We start from the raw sequence: 23,388 nt of genomic DNA, 5'->3' as shown, positions 1-23,388 counted from the left end.
AAGGATGAATGAAAATGTAGCTTTTGACGTTTGCCCGGAGGTTTACACCACTGATGTATGCCAGCCAACACTGCAAGAAGGCGCGAGCCACCCAGAGACACCTCCTCTGGGACTGTGCACCACCGCCAGGTAACCAAGAAGTAATGCCAACTGCCATAAGCAGCAAAATCATCAGCCGAGAGCCAGGCAATCAAAGAGACGTGGTTCAGCACGTGCTTAGCATCCTGGAACGCCAGTGGCCGAAAGCGGCGCCCCCACGGGTTTGACGCGAGTAGGTTGCTGCTCCGGGACGTCCGAGCACGCTAGTGTCTCGCTTTAATTCCTCCACCCCTTCCCCCTTCATGCCGGATCGTAAATGAAGTTGTTTCACTCACTCAATCACACTCACTATGCTCAATATGGGTGTTTGTAGTCAAGCAAATTTTGAAGGAGGGCATATTCACCCTCGCTGGTTACTGAGACAGAGTTAAGACTTTTTATTAACTTCAACCATTTATGTTCAAGCCTTCAGTTTCTCCCAAAAAGCTGTTCACGTGATCACGGAGGCTTGACCTGACAAAAATTGTCTAACAGCGAACCTCGCTGTATCCAATGTTTTACGAAGTTAAACTGTCTTCCTGAGGACAGGAAATCATTTTAAATAATATGAGTTGTTGGCCTGAGAAAGACAAGTCCACTAGTTGAAAAATCGGCTCCACCAACCTTGTACGTACAGTTATTTTTCACTTGCTGAGTAACTAGGCGCGACATAATGCTAAGTTCAGTCATTGCGTTATATTGAAGTTCTACAATGTTGCAAAGATCTGGTTCGCCTACAAATCTAGAGTTCATGAAAAAATGATACTTACGTTCTCATCCAGACGATGGCCACTACAATAGCGATCACAAGCAGAGCTCCGGCACCAACAGCAATAGCGATTCCTACAGTTCTCGAGGAATCGTAGGTGAAGTCCGCACCTGCAATGCAGTTTTGTGTCACTCAAGTTTGCTATACTCAACCTACAAAAACAAAAAGGCAGTAGGACGCTCACGATTGCTGTCGGCACCTTCTATGTCGTTGCCAATCATCGGAATATCTGCAAAAAAAAAAGGAGCGTGGAACACATGAGTTTTGTGTACCTCACGCGAATGAATGGCTAGTTTAGAACGCAAACAGGCGACAAGAATTCCACATGCTCTACTCAGAGATGACGCTTTCACTAGCAAAAAATACTAGGCCTGTGGCCACCTCGGCGAATTGAGAAAGCAACAAAGGCAGTGCCAATGCACTTCAACGCTTCTTTGAATAGTACGAAACGTTGCATCTAACTCCAAATCATCTGAATGCTGACTCTACGAATCCATGAGTTAATTTATATCCTGCATTTCATGCGCTCATTCCTGTCGCACAGCCCCGTGGAGCACTGGGAAAATTATATCACCTATATCGTCATCTTCTAATAGTGGCATCGCCAGGGTTTTTTTTACATTTTATTGAGGTTGTTATGACCACATTTCAAGAAATGCACAACACTGATTAGAGGTTGTTTCGACACAACCGATGACGGGTATCAGCTTCTCAACTTCCGTTTCACTCTCACAATGTGCTGCATGCTGGGTATTACCACATTTTTTTTTCTGGTTTGGATTAAGCGTGGGACCCATTTTGTGGTGACCAGCGAAATTCCCAATTATTTTCGTAATTAGGCCTGTATATAAAGCTTGGATGTACAAGACCTCGGAAAGACGTGACACGCACAGGTGCTGTGTTACACCTGTGCAGGTCGCGACTTTCTTCACCCTCTTCTTTCCGTGCACTATAGACAGTTTCAAGATTGCAAGCGTTGTGCCCCCCCCCCCCCCCCCCCAAATAAAGTTAAACTTCCGATCCCATCATTAACCAGCTCGTAACGCTGAAACTAAAACAATGTCATCACGTTTTTTTAAGGGTAGTGAGAGTGTCTTATTAATTTTTCGGATGAAAAGAACGTGCGGAATGTTCAAGGCAATCTCTTATAGTTTCTATGTAGCTCAAAAGAACATTTATTTGAATATATTATGCCAAATGATGGAAGAAAAGTGTAGAAAATCAGTGGGCTAAAATTTTCTAACGCTCTTCTTGCCCACCTATGCTATTCAGGCGCATCGGTGGACGAAACCAGAAGTCATCAAGGGCCTATAATCCAACAACACTGCATTGCTTCACTTTCATCAAGGATTGAATTCTCACCGGTGCAACGTGGTTCTTGTCCACTCCAGCGGCCGTCTTCCCCGCAGGTCCTGAGGGCGTCGCCGATGAGCTTGAAGTCGTGCAGGCACTCGTACTCGACCATGCTGCCGAACGTCGTGGTCCCGTTCATGATCAGTCCGCGGCCGTTGCTGATGACCGACGGGTTGCCGCAGTCCACCACTGCAGGCGAAACGAGATGCATGATACGTGCGAACACGCGTTACAATACGTTGCGGTTGGCGTATGAATTGATGATTTAGTATGTGACAGCAGCACCAGAAAAATCAGGTTGTAGAACTGTATATTGTTCCATTTGCTTGACGGCCTACAAAGCATGGACTAATAGGTGTAAATATAAGCTTTCCCCCGGAGCGAAACAAGGCGTCCCACTTACGAGTGCAATTTGGAGCTTGCCCGCTCCAGCGACCGGTGCTCTGGCAGACTCTGGTGCTGAGACCCTCCAGTTCGTAGCCCGGCTCGCATGAATACTCGACGGACGAGCCGACCAGGCTGCTGGAGAACTTGATCACCGTCCAACTGTCGCTAGCCTTCGGCTCCGGGCAGCGAACCTCTGCGCAGTAGGTTAGAGGGCATTGGAAAATCACGTGAACGAAAAACGCTGTGGCAGTGAGAGAGAGAGATAAAAATGCAAGGAAAGGCAGGGAGGTTAACCAGACGCACATCCGGTTTGCTACCCTGCACTGGGGAAGGGATAAAGGGGAGAAAAGAGGTTGCAGAAAGATGAGAAGGTACACACAATCACGAGCACAGTCGGGGAGCACACACAGTGCCTCCAATCACTCAGTTGTGGCAGTCAAGGGTTAAACATCATACTGACGCTCGAAATGTGAAAAAAGTTCCAGGATACTGACGAGCGTGTACTCGTCAAATCAGCTGTGTCGGCGGCCAACATGGCGTTCGTGGGACGCAGCTCACCCACCAATGCGCTAAACACTGTTGTGGGGCAAACACTTCGGGAAAAAAATGGTGGTTGCCGATGCGAAACCTATAGAGACGTTTACCAGATTTCCGCTCACTGATCCCGGTTTTAGGAGGACAAGCCATGTCAGCTGAAGGTTTCGTATTCCATGTTACAACGTGAAATGCCCAATGCAGGAATGTAGAAAAAATATGGCGCCTTCACCTGTCATTCATTTATTTCTTCCGTTTAATTTTATCTTAATTAGCTTGCCGGCCTAGATCCTGGCTCGGTCAAGAGCGACATGACAAAAAAGGGAGTGAAACACAGAAAAGGATACATGCCAAAAAAAAAAAAAGACAGACCTAAACTGTAAATAGAACACAGCGAAAAAATCTGTACACCTAACAGAAAATCTTGTAACAAAAAAACTTGTGTTCGCGTAAAGACAGCTGCTTTGTATGAATTCAGGTGAGAACTGGGTGGCCTGTCAACATATAGGCAAAACCTCACAAAATAATTGGTTTATCAGGACGTCAGTGCCATTCCAACACGAGGCTGAAAAAGCGAAAAAGAAAGTGATAACTTCTGATGCGTGCAACTCCGATACCTCTCGTTCGCAGAGCTTTGCCTCCGATTCCTCGCATTTAAAGGACTGCTGAGTCAACTTGTTCCGACCTTTTATAGGGCCAGAATCACAAAAGCACGGCCTGTTTTTGTGTATAACCTGCATAAAAAAACTATCGCACATGCATTAGTAATGTCCGGCTTTAACTCAGGGACCTCTCACCAGTGAGTCCGACTGGGAAGAGGCCCCCATGATCTCCGAGCTCCACCACCAACTAAAGGCGGTCTATAGGACCCAATAACTGGCGAAATGCCACCCCAATTCCCCTTCCCCCCACCCCCACACCAACTCGCGCGTCGCTCACAGAATTGGCTGCTATAGGGTGCCTCTCGAGGACGCCCTGGAGTTTGAACTCCGCAAAACCTCTTAATTAAATTTACGACTGACCGATGAGCATCCTCTGAGCTTCACACTTGATAAAAGCCGTCTCTACATACAGGATATCTGTATGGCAGAGTTCACTCGCTTCTTAAATATAGTGTCAGTACCCGTTTGAGGCTTTATTACGACCTGTCTGTGGTTTTCGACAGAGTATGACGAGACTTATCCTCACCGAGGCATAGTGGTTCGGGTCCACTCCAGGTGCCGTTTTCAAGGCACAGGCGTCGGGGTGCACCGTCCAGGTGGTAGTTCTTGTCGCACTCGTACTCGACCGTGGCTCCGTAGTGAGTTGAGTTGGTCGACAACAGCCAGTGGCCATTGCCGATCGGCAGAGGGAAAGTGCACTCCACATCTGTATGGTGTCAGAGAAGAATTAATCGTTAGGGAGATATGAAACGGGTTAATAGTAATATATAAAAGCTCCTGAATGAAGCACTTGTTCGCTGCAGTCACACGTTCTCCACAAATCATTTTGTGTAAGGGACCCCACATGTCAATCAGATAGCCCACTTTTCAGACATAATTCTTCATTGTCGGCAGGCACTGCATGAACAATCGGCATGAACTTCCTTGCAAGTGTTCAGCGGATACCACGCATCTCAGAAAAAATGACCATGCTTCTCAGAAGAACACCTGGTGTTTTTTTATTTGCTTAGTTCTTTCTAATTTTGTGCGATACTGGTTACGGACACTGGCGGCGGCGGCGGCGCAAAACTACGGCGCACGCGACTATTGTTGTCATCTCATAACAGCTTTCTTGTAACAAGACAAGTTATGCAATCATTCGGACAGGTAAATAAATAGCCGTAGCAGGCATAAATCCATTTTATTACAACGAAACCTCTGATAAGTTCACAATGCGGGTCACGCGTGGCGCCATAGTTGTCCACCGCTGCCAGTATCCGCACCCATTAGCGCACGAAATAGAAAAAAAAGACCTAAATAAAAACCACCGAGTACATATTGGGATTCGAACCCAGGTCCACCGTGTGCCGGCCCAGCATTCCACCGCTGAACCCTGGCGGTGCTTGGGACTCATTCGCAATCTTGCCTTAGGCAGAATTTATATCGAGAAAGGAATCGCGTTATTACGCGTAATGAAGCGTTTTAGAAAAGCAACGGAACAACCAGGCGTCGCATAATGCGAATTGTGTGACGTAACTAGTGGGTAGTTCAATGCTCCAACACATTACAAAATCGTTTCTTTCATTAACTATTGACTGTGGCACATACCCACTTCAGGCTTAATACTTTATCGTCGTCACTCACTGCACGAAACAGAAAGTTCACGCAAAATTCGCGCAAAATTCACGCAAAATTCACACAAAATTCGTTGAGAGGGTTTAGCGGATATCACACTTCTCCGAAGAATGACGAAGAATAGCAGAGGCACTGCCAGCGTACTACGCAGAAATTATGATTATTTATGGCATAGTGTGTACCCAGCAAGTGGGCTTCTAGCATTTACCCAAACAGTGTTTAGAAAAGGCTCTGAAAGGCTGCTCTTTCAGCTTTCAGTGTGACTGTGCTGCGCATTCGGCACAGGACTGGCGATTTTTGTTGATGACTTGGGAAAGGCGTGAGTTTGGTAACGAAGACAGAGTAAGAGTGCGTTGTAGAGCCATCACTTAGAGACTGCCAAAGTTTACCTCAGAAAACTAAAACGCACGACTTAAGCGGAACGGTAACGCCAGCGCGGTAGCTAAGCTCTGGCGGTGTCTATGCCCATTATGGGCCATCCGCTATGGCGTTGGCTAATATTGTTCCCATTGAAAAATGAGTTCAACTGCGTTGACTACAATAATCTGTGTCCCGATGAAAAATGGCGTACATGAAGACTACGGAATACTTTGAATGAAGTCAAGCGGCACACGAAGCAAGACATGAACTGGGCTATAGGAGGAAGAGTGAGGGTGACAGGGATGCCGAAGGCGAGGAGGCATGATATTGAACGGAGTAAATTACAAGAGACGGTTGGAAAGAAAACAATACAGGTGCTTTACTATTTTGTTTTCAACCGTCTCTTGTCATTTTCACTCTTTGGCATCATGCATTTTAGCAATACCTTGCCCTTATTCACAGTAAAGAAGACATAGAACTATCGAGGCCCTGAAACACTTTATCAAGTAATCATCTAATGGCTTTATCAAAAAAGCATATTTACTCACACATAAACTTCTCCGCAAAATTTACGGAAATCCGTGAACTACAAGCGGAGTCACAGGGATTCGTCGCATGCTTGAAGGGCTTTCTCTCCGCTTACGTAGTAGCGAGCGCATCGAAAGCTACGCAGGATTAGATGACACGGGAGTAAGAAGCTAGTTCGGCTCGTCAGCGTGCGTCATGACCTTGAGTAATTGTTTCTTTTTTTATTGCGATAGCAATTGCATGGACACTCTCGGCTACAGGCGTCCGCAGTGTTCCCCTACATGGGGGGGGGGGGGGGAATGTCAGTGTATAAAGCTGACTTCGAGCCCTCCCCCCCCCCTCCCTGCCCTACCTTCCGTGTCGACGGCCCTCTTCCTATCATGTATAAGGCTAACTTTACGCACCCCCTCTTAAGTGGTGATGATGACGATATGTGGGTTCTAACAGCGCCAGAGCCATGCTTCACCAAAGAGCGCCATGAAAAATGTTAAAAGCATTGAAATAGACTGTGATTTACGATGATTTGTAAGGGGCGTGAACTACGGTAAGGTTACGTGGCTGTATAAGGGCCAAAAATTGTGAACCCTAAGGAGTGTTTAAACTTATAGTTATTAATATTATAGGGGCAACGTGAAATGCATGTATACTAAAGCGTGAATAAAAAGCAGTGTCCCTCTTGATGAAACAAGAGAGAAGAGATATGGCATCAGCACGGATGCCTCGTCAATGGATATCTTTGAGCCCAAGGGCCGCGAGGCAGCACCTCCTCTTGGGTGACTATAGAAGAAAGGGGCAGGCAGCCCCCCTGCCCCTCTCGTGCGCCCACTGGTGCTCTCGACGGGCTTTGGCTGTCGGCGTCGCCGTCGAATTTCGTATCAAGTCCACATTAATAACATTCCCTAGCATATCGAATGTTCCACCCGCGAGTAAACGCGCGCGAGCTGGGGCGATGAACATGGCTGAAGCAGATATCGGACAAGCCGGCCCATCTCCGTCGCCCGGAGGGTGGATGCCATAATATCACCCCGCCTGTTAGACCGTCCATCGAAAGCATAAGCAGAGAGGAAACGTCCCGCGCGTCTTTAAACGAGCATAAAAATACGCAGACAGGGAGCGGGGTCTGCACGAGCAGCCTATATCATTGTGAGGGCGTAGTCATGATGACTGGCACGCACGCTATCTCGACTGACATAAGCTGTCGGCTTGTATCCCCTTTCGCACAACGTGAAGCGAGTGTGCGAAGAAAGCACCTCGCCATGCAGCGGCCATATCATCGTACACTAGAGCTTTTTTTCTTTAGTTCTGTGATATCGGATCCAGAAGAGTTGGTTGCCAGCCTTACCTTGTTTAAAACCACTTTTTTTTGCTATTGTATTTACTGCTTCGCCTTTGCGAAGAAAGAGTAATTTTTTAAAATGCATTTAGTGCGATGGCGACTGGAGGGACTGGCTTCTGGCGGCCTCTTGCGGTGGCCGCGGTAACTATGCAGCTAACGATGCTCGAATCAGCCAATGATCATGTACTTTTAGTTTGTTATGCGTTTATTTGAGTTTATGGCATCATTTGTCGAGACAAGAGGGAAGTGATAATTTATTGTAAATTCGAGGCTGCGTGCTGCGATATCATATTTGGTTCACGTAATTTCAGGACTACCGATCGACAGTGTTTCCTGACAATACTGATAAAGTGTTGCGGGGTTCCTTTACCCAGACGATTGTCTAGGTTGCGACCCAACGATGGGGAAATGGGAAAATAGAATAAATAGAAAGATGGGGAAGAGAAGAAGATCAGAAATGAATCAGCTGAAGCATGTGGAATTTCATTCAACGTCAGATGCGTTCGCACGAAGCATGCAAGTGAACTTACTGCCTTTGTGGTCGACGAGCGATCGGGAGGGTGTTCCGACAGAACTTGAGGCAATTGACGGAGTACCGCAGTTAAAATCATGATGTACTTTAATGACCTCAGTCAATGTTTATTTGTTTATTTTTGTGCCGTTTCTGCTCGCCAACAATGTCGTGAAACGCCTGGTTAATTCTGAAACGAGCTGCGTATGTCCTACTCTATCGACCTTGATGCGGCACCCTTTGCCTCTTTATTATTTATTCTACCCTGGCGAAGTTTCGAAGACGTGTCTGAGATATTACTGCGTCAGACTAAGTGATGCCGCAATGCTGTATTTTTTAGTAATTCGGCGAAAGAAGAGGCCAGCCCTTTTGCGTTGCTCCGACTACTTCCCGATTAGCCCACAAAACTAGAGCTAAACGAAAACGAAGGAAAAACCCTGTACCTTTATGTTCCTGAATATTTGCACCAAGAACCATTGATCAAGTTGTGCACATTCCTGCGCGACTACTGCCTCTACTATAGAGCCATGAACGAAAAAAAAGAAAATCAAACTTACCCTTTTCATTCCCCAATTACTTTACGGAATGCGCTTTAGAGACCCTTCTTTTTTTTTAATTCAATGCATACGCTTGTGTTCCGACCAATAGAACACCTGCCTATTGCAAGGACGACCATTATTCAAACTGTCACCGTGAAAATGTTTCCTTTTCTCTTAGATGCCTCATCGATCGAAAACATAGATTGTCGTAGAAAGGTTAAGCACGCCACTCACGTAGACGATAACAATTCGCAGCATATCGACGGAGTGATTGATGATGAAATGGGCGAAGCGTCCGTCTGTCTGTCTGTGACGGACAGACGATCGCTTCGTCCCACTCACCATCATTCATTCCGTGAATATGTTGTGAATATCTACACGGTAAGTACTAACACCATCTAGTGATATTATTTGCAAGGACATATACACACAACGCCATCGAATGAGCAATTAGTTTTTAACTGGAAGTTACTACTACTGCAACATACTACTACTACGCGGGAACGACCCACACCTTGAGTAGCTTCGCCCCTAAAAATGAGGGGACAGGATAGAGCGCTTGACGCTCTATCTTTGAGGCTGCATCTTTATAAAGACACTGAAGTCAAATAACAATTTACGTCAGAGTTAAAGCTCTATGTATGACAACATCTAAAACGAAAATATTACAACAGCAGTGCCCTACTTACCGAGAAATTAAGGTAAATCCACAAGAATACATACACCGCAGTAGAACATTCTCAAAATGATCCCTATGACGTCAGACGAACGGCCTTCAAATAATCACTAGTAATCGATCTAGCTGCACTAAATAAAGGACCATCCGTGCATCAAGAGACGCAATGAAATGCTGCTTGTTCGTTTTTGTTTGATTCATGGAAAGAACAACCGCCGTACGTTACTATGAGAAATGGCGCGTGTGGTTCGAAAATTCCATTTTCGCGTGGTTAAACTTAGAGTAACTTTATGTGGTCCTTATCGCACCGGAATAGCGCAAAAGTTTTCCAACCCGCCGGTGCCGCTAGCAACCATGCATTGCCGAGAAGCTGACGCTCAAGGCAATTTTTTGTGTTTTCTGGCGCCGCCGCCGCATTGGTGCGAATCGTCGCCAGTCAAGTTGAGAGCGAATCCGGCTGGTCTCCGCGCCCTTTCTGAACGCGCTTCATAGATGCGTGCGGGTGACTGCGGATAAGCTCTATGCATGTGCACACCGCCGCCAGCGGTGTTCGTGACCACTATACCACAAAAAACAAAAAAAAACACAAGAAAACCCGACGCAGAAAGCACGCTTATCTAACTAGGGAGTCGAACCCGAGTCTTTCGCGCAGCAGTACTGTACTCTACCGCAAAGCTATGCCAAAACTTGAAGCTGTGCTCCAAACTGGCTTAATGTATAGGCTGCGTATAGGGTAAGGATTCGTGTTAACATTTGTTATAAAAAGCATTTTAGAACAGTGAAGTAACAACTTTAAATATTCCTTTTTCCCTCGCGCTGTCACCGCTTGGAACGCGCTGCCAGGTGAAGCTGTTATTATTACAAATATTGATGAGTTTTGTTCTTTTGTGGAGCAGTTTAAAGAGCCAGTATAGTTACGTTTTGCTTTTCTTGTTGTTGCGATAACGAAAAACGTGTTTCGCAGTGGTGCATTGTAATCTTTGTACATATATATTGTTTTTCATGCGTAGTACGTGGTTTTTAATAATTTTTTGCTCGTCTTCTCGTGTATGGGAAGAGAACCAATGTAGTATTGTTGTACCCGCTATTGTAAGTGTTTCGCTGTTGTGCGTATCGTCCCTCGAAATATTGTATTTCCTGAACTTCGTATCTACTTGGTTACCTGTGCTGATGTATGCCCGCTTCCTGTATGGGTCTGAAGAAGGCCTACAGTATTGTTAAATAAATAAAAATAAAAATAAATGCGTCACGCGACGCGAATTGTGCAAAGAGTGCGTCGTTATGCTCTTACGCACTTCATAGGCCTCAGGCATAATTCTTCATCGCGTTATATTCACCGAGACTTATCGGGTGATTTCATGTACCTTCAAGGTCAATGAATGTCGCGTTTCACCAGCGTAATGTTACCGCTGAATGTTCCCGCACGTTATCCGGTCGAAAATTCCGAAAATGCGCGATATGTGAACCTCGCAAGACAAAAGAAGTTGATAATGTTCGCACTGAACTTTTCGCCACATGCTGAGCAAGAATGTCGCTTTTTTTTTCTATCACGTCATTTAGTCAGCTCTTACGTTGCACTTTGTTGGCAATCGGGCAGAAAAGTAGCCTTTAAGCACTGCAAATAGGGCGTGAAGGACGCAAGCAAAGTATATCGATATTAAACACGGCAGGCATGTCACCAGCAAAAAAAAAAACAAAAAAACACGCCAGGCCTGCGCGAAAGGCACAGACAGTCACTGCGAAAGCTAGAAGAGCAGCCTTTCAGGCCGCTCTTCTAGCTTTACACTCATTGGGTAAATACTGTAAGCACACTTGCTGGATACCCACCAGGAGGGGATTAATAATAAACTTTTGGGTAGTAGGCCGGCATTCGCTATGCTATTTTTCGTCATTGTTCTGAGAAGCATGGTATCCGCTAAACACTTGCAAGGAATCTCGTGCCATGCAGTTGCTGACGACGATGAGGAATTATGGCTTAAGTGGGTATGCGCCACAGTTAACAGGGGAACGAGAAAAACTTTTCTAGTGGGTTGGATTATTGGACAGCCCACTCGTTACGCTATTCGCTTTGTGTGACGACTGGCTGTTTTAAAACGCTTTACAGGTCGTATTACCGCGATTGCATTCATCGTAATTTCTTGACGCCTACAAGAGCTCTCGCTGAGTGGTGCCCCGTCCTCGGACTTCTGCGACCATGTCGATCCTTCCTATCTTCTCCTTACTTCCGTATGTGGCTATCCCTGCGCCTCTCTCTCTCTTCCTGCTCCTTTCTTTTTCTCTATACATTTGATTCCTCCCTATCGTTTTTAATCCCTCCCCACCCCCATCCATTGCGCAGAACTGTGGTGATGCCCTCCATTGAGTGAGAATCAGTAACGAAACGGCACGTATTTCTTCCTTTTCCCCTTTCAAAATCGCTTATTTCCCGACATCAAGCCTGCCTGAGGCAAGTTTGCCAACAAGTCACAAGCACCAGCGTAGCTCAGCGGTAGAATACAGGGCTGGCACCCATCAGACACGGGTTTGAGCCCAACTGTGGCTTTCCTGCTAGGTTTTTTTTTTTTTTAAGTTTTGCGTGATGTGGTTACGGACACCGGGGGCGACGGCGGCGGACAACTGCGCGTGACCCGAGTTGTGTTTTCATAACAGCTTTCACTGTAAAACAGAGGGCGACTCCGCTGCATAGCTGTGGTTGCTAGCCAGGCAAGATCACAGACCTGTGCGCTACTCTGGTCCCGTAGGGAGAATATACAGTTACTCTAGTAACACTGGACAGTTCGTGCCATCTAGCGCGGCCTAATTGAACCAAGACATGTCTAACATCTTAGAGCCAGTGGCAGGAAAATCCTCAATGGCCGTTGTTGCTGCTATGGCTCATGCTTCTTTTGTTCTGCTGCTACTAGTGTCGGCGGCCGCGCAGTAAAACCGGGCGACGTTGTGCATGGCAACAGTGACGTGAGATGGTACTCTTCTTGCGGCGGGTAATTTGAGGTGCACGAACCTATGTGGACCACTAAAGGTGATTTTATTTCGAAATACGCCATTCTTTAGACAAAAGTAAGACTACTGGATCTTTGGACCGCTTTTTTAACAATCAACATTGACTTAATTGTTGCTTTTAGTGTCCCTCTAACCTTTCTTCAGCATGAACCAACAAGCCTAACAACACGTTTTAGTATGGACTGTGGCCGCCTCAGGCACCCCGCGGTTAGGACATCAACACGACTTGTGCAAAAAATCTCTACTTTATGGCGTTATAATCATGCGTAATTGCAATGTGATAGATCTCCTAAGCTCTTACATCATCATGAAGTCCCTATGACGTCACATTATGGCATTTTACGCGGTATTGTCGCTTGGTTAAAGGTGGGCCGGTCCAGGAGGCACTGCAAAACGTTGCCTACAGCCAATTTTTCCATTGATGAGGCATCTAAAGTATTCGCTTCAATACCTCCTCAATGTGGTCCCGCTTTAAGTGCTAAATATAGCTCGGAAACCAGAGAATTTCTATTTGAGCCCCCCCCCCCCCCCTGTCTGCTTATGACTTTCACAAAAACTAGTAGTGCCAAACGAGGAACGTGGGTGCATTTAAATGAACGCATTCAAACTTGTAAAAAATGTACCACTCAGAGCCTGCGCCAGTCTGAAACGTGAGCTCGTTTACATTCAAACTACGTGTACGGGTTTTGAAATGAAATCTCATGGGACAAAGTAGACGGGATAGTAGCACTTCAAAAAAGAAAAAAAAGCGAAGGCGTAATAATAGCAACGTTCGGTTCTTCCTCAATCACTCAGCAACAAAGGAGGTGAAAAAGAAGTAGCGAAAAAATTGCTTGGATGCAAGAGCTTTTAGAGAAGAAATTGTATACATCGCATTGTGAGAACTAGGTAAATGTATTCGGCGACACCAGCAATCATATCACACAGAGTAGTACATTAGAGATAACTTACACAAAAACTATTGCGATGTTTTTTTTTTCCTTATGTTGGCATTTATTAAGAGGTTAGGCTATTGACCTGATGAAAAGTGTAGTGACAAGTAGTGAAAGGAGTTGCAGAAAGCTTGCTATGCCTCCAATCGTGGATGTAGTGCAAAACTACGTCAGGTGTACAAAGCTTTAAGTTAAATGTGAAGTATAATCAAAAGATCCACTGAAAAGACGCTTGCCTACAGCTTTGTTTGAGTCAGTTTAGGTGAATTCATAAGCAACCTTGTAAGTTCAGTACTATCGCACCGGATGCTGCCTATACCGGGAAGTGCCTGACAAAAAGTAACTATACCATACACTCGGCACGACAGTTGACTGTATCACACAGTCGGCGCAACAAATAACCATGTCACACCCTCGGCGAAGAGAGAAGGCATTACAGCCCAGTTGCAACAGAGAGTAGTCATGCCACATAGTCGACGCAGAAGCAAGGTAGGCCGCTACAGCAACTGCAACAAGTTACTATACCACGAAGGATAGCTTCGGTTAAATAATAGATAATTTCGGCTAGTTTTGGTTATTGTTCATTAGTGTTGTGCTGGTTTATTAACGGAAAAGTCTATGATGTTTTCGAGGCCTATGACAAATATAAAGTTTCTGCTCCAACGTATTTTTTTTCGCTAACTAGAGTTTGCTTCATTTTTTCACTTCATTCACATATATACAAGTAGATAGACATACAGAAAAATGACTATTTCATCCTGGAAGGGGGGGGGGGAGGTCGCGTGAACGCTTATCGGGGACCTACGGAGAGTCTGGCCACGTCCCAATAGCTCAAAGTCTCATTTTTATTTGGATCTGTATGTAGTCACAGTTCCTTCTTTTTGTTATTGTTTTTCGTCCAGTTATATAGGTTATCCTTACTTTTTTGTACACACTAGCCGAGACCATCCTTGAAGTTGTTGCGCTTCTTGAGGGCAACTGGTCTCTCAGCAGTGTCGTCTATCGAAGTATGGTTCCTTTATTTTTCCCATTTAACATTTTCTTCTAACATCTCTTTTCTGTGATATTTTATTCCTTTTACTTTTTTCCCCAGCACAAGGTAGCCAGCTGGTCTGAGAAATGGCCAACGTTCCCGTCCTTCTTTTCCTCGTCCTCCTCTTTTTTTTTTTTGTACATTTCTCTATTGCACATCGACAGGGTAGTCGAATCTTGAAGCATTTTGCAATAAAAAAATGAAATCTTTTGCAACTTTCATATAAGTCAGGTTAGATCTGTAGCAATGTGAGAGACGCCGAGTGTGGCGAATAAGTTACATATTCAATAATACCCCCCCCCCCTCCTGTCTGCCTAGGACTTTCACAAAAACAAGTAGTGCCAAACGAGGAACGTGGGTGCATTCAAATGAACGCATTCAAACTTGTAAAAAATGTACCACTCAGAGCCTGCACCAGCCTGAAACGTGAGCTCCCTTCCATTCAAACTACGTGTACTGGTTCTGAAATGAAATCTCATGGGACAAAGTAGACGGGATAGTGTCACTTCGAAAAAAAAAGAAAGTGAAGGCGTAATACCAATGTTTGGTTCTTCCACAATGAATCAGCGACAAAGGAGGTGAAAAAGAAGTAGTGACAAAATCGGTTGGGTACAGGAGCTTTTAGAGAAGAAATTGTATACCTCGCATTGGGAGAACTAGGTAAATGTATTCGGCGACACCGGCAATCATATTACACAGATAAGGACATTAGAGATAACTTACACAAAAATTGCCCGCAGCTTCCCTCAGGGGAACACTGAGGAGGATGCGGAGCATATAATTGGTTAACGGGGTGTTAAAGTGCGACTTACTTGGGTCGATGGCTAAATTGGTTAACGTGGTTGTGAAATGGGGTGTTAAATTGCGACTTACTTGGGTCGATGGCTAAATTGGTTAACGTGGTTGTAGGAGGGGGTGTTAAATGAGTGAACACGTACACACGTATGCGAAAGGGCGGCGCTGGTCGAAGGGACGTCGATCATTGTGTTTGTGGATTCGTTGGAATTCATTTCACCGCGACCTTGGACGTCGACGCGCCGTACAAACCAACCGACGAGCGGCAACTGAGCGAGCGAGCGCCGACCTTGAGTATATATACAGTGCGACGGCGCATGCACTGTCAGCTGTTGAATGTTCTCGAAGCGCGACGCCACATGCGCGTCCACTGGAGAATCAGGAGAATTGTAGATGTCGAACGCGGTGTGTAGAGGAGGAAGGGTGCACAGATGGTGGAGGAGTGAAGCGCGCGCGGTGTGTAGAGGAGGAAGGGATGCACAGATGGTGGAAGAGTGGGCGACGGCGCGACGGCGCATGCGCGCGCGTCAGCTGTCGAATGTTCGAGAAGCGGTGCGGACGGCGCACTACAAGGCGCGAGTATAAGATGCTTCCGCATCTAAAACTATTGCCATGTTTTTTTTCTTATGTTGGTATTTATTAGGAGGTTAGGCTATTGGCGTGACGCAGGTGTTGCAGAACTCGACGAAACTAGTTGTTCGTTCATCCTGCATACGAATGCTAAGACACAGACGCCGCATGGACGGACCATAAGCGCCTGTTTTTCCATACATGTGCTCTAGTTGTATATAGTTGTACTCAGTATGCATCGAGCAGAATATAGTGAACACGGAGAAATAATTCACAATTCATCTCTCACAGGGCATCTCTGGGACGTCTTCTGAATCTATTATCTCTAAGACTTTAACAGAAAACCCAGTGGAATATCTACATACTGAGCGTGTGAAAAAGCGACGAGATACGCACTAACACAGCGCTAACAAAGTAATTTATTATCGCTTAACAAGCCCTGAATGCTGATACAGCTCATTGTGTGCCATCTGAGCCTGCTATTTTTTCCCGCTCAGTTAGTAACAATCGTCCCACTTCAAGTCAGTGTCGTTGTTCGCATAAGTGCACACCGGGTCCCTAATTGGAGGTATACCAAGTATCACCCTCCGTACCCACCTCCTTTGTCGGCAGGGTTCATCCGAGTGAAAACAAACTTCGCAATGAACGTAATAACGAAAATGAACCAATCAAGCACTTTTCACTACGGCCCGCCATTTCTCCCGTCTAATCCGAGGGTAAAGACAGCAAGTAAGTGGTACTTCGAATACAACATCAGGTCACCATTATTATAAAAAAAAAATATGCGCAGCTCCGCATAAAAAATGACGTAAAAGGTCTCACTGATGAAATGTTAGGGGCCGGGTAGGCGCCCTTTTTTGGGTGACCTAAAGAACACAGCCCCGCAACACCACACATCCCCCGCTGTCAACCTATGCGCACACCTATATATATATATATATATATATATATATATATATATATATATATATATATATATATATATGCCTATTTGCGTAGATAATTTAGCATGGCATGTAACCTAGTTTCTTGAAATTCGTCCTCCCCTCTTATTTTCAAATGTAAGCCAGTAGTGCATTCGGAAAGCAGTACGGAAGCAGGAACTAGGCACAAAAGAAGAAGTAAACTGTTTCTCTTACCTGTTTTGAGCATACCTACAACACGCTAACGGCAGGGGCGTAGCCACAAATCTTTTTCAAGGGGTGGTGGGGCGGGGAGAGGGCACATACTTTATTTGGGGGAGGGCGCCCCCTAAAATGAACATTTCTCGCTCTTTATGCAGTGACAAAAAAAAATTGGGGGGAGGGGGAGACACACAGGACTGGTGGACCACCCCCTGGCTGACAATGCTTGATTATGGTTCATTACGCTTAGCCTCGCAAAAATACCTGAGCAGCTGTACACTTTCTAATGGGTTCACAGCTTACAACCAGTAACTCGTCACACAGCTAACGTGTTCTGAAATCTGATGCAATTATATGGTCGTACAACGCAATATTAATCACGTTAGAGGCACTCCATCTACGACATGGCATCTATACACAATTTTATTACTAAGCAGCTCCAAGCATTGGCGTGGTTTTGCGATAGAACTCCTCCTTGCCATGCTGAAGACCTGAGTTCGATTCTCACTCTGGCCGAACATCTTCCACTTATTTTCATTTATTTCAAATTTTTTCTCACGGACAGCGTCGATTTTTTTTTTTTTTTGCTCTCAACCACAGATGCCAACGCTGGCGCAGAAATTTCTGCGAAACGAGCTTTTTAAGGCTCTAACGTTTAAAAAAAGCAGGGGTATGGTGAAACAACGGTGATCACTCACAGACGCATTGTGGGACCTCGGCCGTCCAGTGGCCGGTCACTTGGCAGGTTCTCAGCGATTCGCCCTGCACTATGTGGCCCGTGACGCAGCGATACTGAACCGTCGAGCCAATCTTGAACGACTCCGATGACGAACGATCGTTGCCGCCGTAAACGACAGTGGCGTTCTTCGGTATCTCCGGTGGAGGGCAGCGAATCTCTGTCAAAACAGAAATGTAAAAAAGATTGACTTATGAAGCATGTTTCCCTTTTGTTCTTTTTTGTTTTTTTTTTTGTTATTTGAAGACAGGGGGTGAAGTCGTTAGACAGGCAACAAGAACCACAGATGACAAACGTCGAACATCAACTGAATTTGATTGCTGTGGCGTGGTGTTCTAGTGATAATAGTGCTAATGGTGGATGTAGCGGGATCGAATCCCGCTACATTCCACTCGCATTTCGAATGGAGGCGAGACTGTTTGATGCCTGTGTATACTTAGATTGAAGTGCGCATTAAAGAGCCCCACGTAGTCGACATTTTCGTAGCCTTCCACTACGGCGTTCCTCATCACCAGGTCATGGTTTTGGGATGCTATGCTGAAACAATTATCATTAACTGAATTGCGTTGGTGAGAAAAGAGAAAAAAACAGTGCCATGCCACATTTCATTAAGAGAAATCATTAGAGCCTCCACCCAAGCGCTTCATTTACTTTTTTATATAGGTCACAGCAAAATAGAACAGCCTGATCAGCGCGGGGAGCAGAAGAAACACTTATAGTATGCACCATTACGCAAAAGTGCGCCAAATTGGCAGTCACTTAATCGAAACGCGGTAAAGGATTAGCAGTGAGTAATAATAACTATCGTGGCTTAGCATTCCAAAACTATGATATGACTATGAGAGAAGGCGTACTATAGAGGGATACGGAAATTACGATCACTCGAGGTCCTTCAACAGTCCCCTCAAACTAAGTTCAGGGGCTTCAAGCGCTGTCACCTTTATGAAGAATTCGTCACCGCGGCCGCGAAAAGACCCCGCGAAGTTCGAATCAATAGGCGGAAGTCGAAAGTTTTCACCCAAACCTAATTATCCGCGCTGTTGCCTGGGATTGGCTTGTTGTCGGCTAATTTTGCCTAAATGTCAGCAAATGTATATTCTACGCTATTGTAATATAAACATTGGCTTCCTGTAATCTGTACACTGGGTTGAATTCAGATATTTAAAAAGAACAACCTGATCCCTGTTGTTGCCTAGTATTTGCTTGTTTGTTATCGTCTGATAGTGGCTAAAGTTCAGCTAAAGTACACCATTCAATAATACAACAGAAATATTGGCTTCATTTAATCTGTATCTTACGTTGCTCTCACATGTACACAGACTGCCTAATTCCTATTGTTGCCTAGTATGGGCTTGCGATAAGATAATATTGACTAAACGTCGAATAATGTACACCAGCCGCTTTTATAACAAAAACATTCGTGTTCATTTAATTTGTATACCCCAATGCTCCCGTATATATACACACAAATGCCTGAGTTCGATATAAAGGTACCAAGCATTCCCACTCTTCATTTAAATAGAAAAAAAAAACAGACTGACTTCGTTGCACCTGATTTTCCTTTTCATCAGCACTGCGGGTCACGATAGCATGGATGCATTGTTTTCGTTAAACATGAGCAAGGGTAGGTTCTCCGACAACTTACCTTCGCACTTGGGTGGCGTTCCGTTCCAGCGGCCGTCCAGTCCGCAAGTGCGCACGCGCACTCCGTTCAGCCTGTAGCCCTGGCTGCAGTAGTGCGCGATCTGGGAACCCAGGTAGGTGGAGCCGTTCTCGTAGGACACTTCGCCTTTAAGGATGGGTGGCACGCGGCCGCAGTCCACAACTGTCGTCACGAGAGGAGGGCGAGAATAAAGGAAAATGATAGTGAGGAAAAAAAAACGCATTCAACAGGTTTATGCACCATATTCTTAGGCGCTTTCATTGCTTTATTTCGGTGTATTCAAATTTCAACTGTGAAAATCATTAGCAATGTTCAGCGCAGACCACACCGCACTGTTTGGAAAGCTGTGTGAGCACCAGTTATAACACTAGAATGTCCGATGACTGGTGTATAAAATACGATACGTTCGACCTACACTCACACTACTTGACGTCCGATGACTGTTTTCACCGCTATCACTATACAGCACGAATCACTTGTATCTTGACTTTCCATTCTCCATGCATGACTTCACCCAAGCAGCTTCATCTTTCGCAGTCTTTCTGCAGCCTTCTTCACCGTCACAACCACGTGGCCATATCCACAGACGTATGTCAGCGATAGCAAGGGCAAATGAACAATAAATAAGTTGTGGCTTTTAGTGTGCCGAAGCTTCAGAACGCTATTAAAAAGCCTCAGTGGAGTTCGGGTCTTCCTCCATTCTTAAGAAAATAAATTGAAATTGAAATTGAATTGAGCGAGTAACAACTCTATCAATCGAATTGCTGAGGAATAATGTACGCTGACCTACGTAGGGTGTCAGTCTTGATGACTCTAGATTGATTTTGTGCACTTAGAGCTCACTAATGCCAATCTGAATCTAGAAATAAGGGCACTTTTTTTCAACGCCGACTGATTTCAATTCCAGCCCCTACGGACGGGATTGTAATTCGCACTTTAACTGTGCTTATAGCAGCCATACCGGTAAGTGGCACCGTGAACTTATTATGCAAACGCATTCGTACGCGTTTATTTGTACATTCGAATTCGATAGAATATGACAGTGGGATGCACCTGCCTGTTCATTGTAGCGCATGTGCGAAAAATTGCAAGCCCTTTTTTGTAGCTCTAGGGTGTTAGGTTGAGCTAAAAACCAAAAAGCACGTGAAGTCCTGGACGCCCTGTGAATAGCTGGACATGACCCAGATAAGCGCGTCAACAATCCATCTACATCTAGATACAACAGGGAGTCCTTGCTGTCATAAAAAAAAAAAGTGATTGAACTCACAAGTGCAAGTTGGTGGTACGTCTGACCACTGTCCATTGCGGAGGCAGGTTCTGGAGTCCGGCCCGTCCATGATGTGACCCGGATGGCATTTGTAGTGCACTGTGTCATGGACCTGAAAATCCTCTTCGATCACGTAACCACCGAGTGGAATCTCCGGCTCCCCGCACGAAATCACTGCGTTGACGACGTGATGGGCAAAAATGCTTTAACCTGGCAGCGTTATAACGTCCGGAACTCTTTAGGCCTCGTCATTGGTGAGAATTTCTTCATTAACTGAGGTTTTTAACACCATCATACGTGTGATGTTTTCTGATGCAAGCTGTTCTTGGCTCATTTCTGATATTCTTGTATCAATTTTATATTATACAACAAAGTTTGCCTTTTGTACTTTATTCCTTAATTGAATGAAATATCATGCATCCGGCCTTAATTTCTTGTCAGCTTGATGCTTTATCACTTGATTTACTTAGCTTTGCTATTACTTAATAACTAAAAAACCAGATCTACAGTTTTGATGAATGCAGCCGTACGAGAACAAAAAGAATAACATTATGAGCAAAGTCTCATAAACAACTTTCTTTATTTCACTACCACCAATCAACTCCAGACCTAATATGACGCCTCGAAGCTGGTACTATAATTTCGTTTATACTTTATTGCTCCCGGTTATTTGGTTTTCGCTATGACTTCGTACCTCACTTCCAATAGAGCGTACGCAAGACACTATAATTGGCTGCATCACCAATTGGCTGCATCACCGCCGAGCTTTTCGGTCCAGCAAGAAAGCGTGTCTTTTTTTTTTACTAGCTTTCTTTTTAGCGACCATGCAACACACAAGATAAACGAGCCATTACCAGTAATTCGTACAACACAAACGAGTGATATGCGTGCCGGCTAAATCCTATAATATTATTTTGAATAATATCATGAATATGCATATTTTTGGTCGCAGATAAAGCGCTCTGACTACACTAGCAACAATGCGAAAATAGGCGCGGTGTGTCGTATACCTTTAACACTGGGAAAATGACGGGAAACAATATCTAGACAAACAAAACTGGGAAGCAGCTTGCCCGCACTTTGGTAGGATATTCATAAATAGTGAAAGTGGCCAACAGGGAGAGCACTTGCGGCTCCAGACAGCCGACAGCCGCGTATAGAGAAAAGATCTAAACAAACAAGCCAAGCAGCCTTGACAGAATAAACCACAACGCTCATGAACATTCGCTCAAGAGAGGCTAAACTTAGTAAGGCGTTTTTGTTTTCACTATACATTCCACCTACTCAGTCGAACGTATGCCTAACAAGGTTGTACGTGTACATAACACCAGCGTATACTGCTTCTGAAACGAGGGGGCTTGTCAAGTCAAGGAATGGTCGATGCCACCGCCGGAAATATTAGAGAGAGGCATCTTGGTGGACGCCGTCGAGTTGTCGGGAGGTTCAGTCGCATTCACGAGCGCAGCTTTGCTAGCAACGGTTGTCGCCGGCGCTTCGCTTATTGTGCATTGAGGCTCACTTTCGCAGGAGGGCTCCACGTCACTCCAGAGACCTGTCTCTAGGCACGTCCTCGTGTCGACACCGTTCAGCGTGAAGTTGTCCCCGCAGGAGTAACGGGCCACGCTCAGATAAGTAGAGGTGCCGTTGACTAGGTACACGTCGCCGTCTTCCAGCGGCCGGGGCTCGCCACAGTCGATATCTGCGTGAGAAAAAAAAAAGAATGGATGCTTTTGAAGTGTTCTTAGCTGCGTCCTTACGATAACGCAATCATATTTTTTTTCTTCTCAATCGCTAACCTGCCCAACACTTCGCAAACGCCTAAGTGTGCACAAGGGCCTCGCATGAGTCAACGAGATATAGTTCAGTCATTTAGCCTCCATTTGATGAAATATCTATAGCGTACTTGCGGACATTTATTAATTTAAACTATTTCTCGAAGTGACATTTTCCCTTTAAAATGCTAAGCCAAGCGTGTGGTAGGGCTGGCGTCTTCAGGAAGCTCTCCGCTTCTCTGCTTCGACACCAACTAGTGTTCTGAGAACGCGATCACAAATAATGAACCCATTATCCTCAACCATATGCAAACTATATTCCACACTCTATCTTCACATGATCGATTTAGTGTTTACATACAAACACACAAACACACGCACACGCACGCGCATGGCTCTAAATATAGCAAGAAAAAATACTTACATTGCTTGTTGCACAGTGTCAAAGTGTGATCGCTTAGACCTGTTCATGCTCATCAATTATTCCAGCCAAACGAAGTCAACGTTCCAAATCTATACTACACAGGTTTAAGCAGTTCAATTTGAGTGCCACTAGAAGGGGACTCACACTTGCAGGTGGGGTCATCCCCGCTCCACGTTCCTCCGAGCTGGCAGTAGCGGGTATCGTTGCCGATGAGCTTGTGGCCAATGTCACACTTGTAGTGCGCCCTGTCACCATACCGGCGCCCCTGCACGTCCAAGCTAGAGCTCGGCACCGGAGACAGCGTCGTGCAGTAGCTCTCTGCAACAAGAGGTGCGCAGCAATAGAATGAGTAAATATGCCTTCCATTAGATGGTTCTTTCGCGAAAGCATGCTCTCTTCGCATAGGAATGACAGAGACTTCTGTATGTAAATAGTGCAACTGCGACGAAACGATAGCACGTCTTATGTTTTTGTGATCGCTTCTTGAGCGAACGGGGCGGGGCGTTTTTTTCCACAATGCGCTGAATTAACAAACTAGACACCAGACCATTTTCCGAAAAGAAGACCCTCGAATAAAGGGCAGCATTGCGTGCCAGCAAAGCGACGCGGGCTTTTCTGCTTTTCTTAATTTCTTCGAGTTTTAGTGGTCGCTTGCAGGCGTCTAATATACAGGCGAACGCGGTATACCTTATTTGCTCTTTTTTTTACTGCGATAGCGATTATAT

At 45.3% G+C, this 23,388-nt stretch overlaps 1 protein-coding gene across 2 annotated transcripts in view; it reads right to left on the bottom strand.

Annotated features, from left to right (window-relative positions):
- LOC119163470 (P-selectin-like) overlaps window positions 1-23,388 on the bottom strand; it is a 216,295-nt gene that overhangs the window by 5,320 nt on the left and 187,587 nt on the right. For both annotated transcript variants that reach the window (XM_075873132.1, XM_037415475.2), the window contains exons 12-21: window positions 22,808-22,981; window positions 21,987-22,166; window positions 20,468-20,641; window positions 19,183-19,362; window positions 17,500-17,697; window positions 4,310-4,489; window positions 2,604-2,780; window positions 2,210-2,389; window positions 1,032-1,076; window positions 849-957 (exon numbers count right to left, since the gene is read on the bottom strand). In XM_075873132.1, coding sequence (XP_075729247.1) covers window positions 849-957; window positions 1,032-1,076; window positions 2,210-2,389; window positions 2,604-2,780; window positions 4,310-4,489; window positions 17,500-17,697; window positions 19,183-19,362; window positions 20,468-20,641; window positions 21,987-22,166; window positions 22,808-22,981 — 1,597 coding nt within the window. The remainder of the gene's footprint in view (window positions 1-848; window positions 958-1,031; window positions 1,077-2,209; window positions 2,390-2,603; window positions 2,781-4,309; window positions 4,490-17,499; window positions 17,698-19,182; window positions 19,363-20,467; window positions 20,642-21,986; window positions 22,167-22,807; window positions 22,982-23,388) is intronic.

The sequence above is a fragment of the Rhipicephalus microplus genome, chromosome 9 (assembly GCF_043290135.1).
Source record: "Rhipicephalus microplus isolate Deutch F79 chromosome 9, USDA_Rmic, whole genome shotgun sequence".
NCBI classification, from domain to species: Eukaryota; Metazoa; Arthropoda; class Arachnida; order Ixodida; family Ixodidae; genus Rhipicephalus; species Rhipicephalus microplus.
The sequence above is the reverse complement of the archived record's forward strand: the minus strand, read 5'-3'. Positions and strand labels throughout refer to the sequence as shown.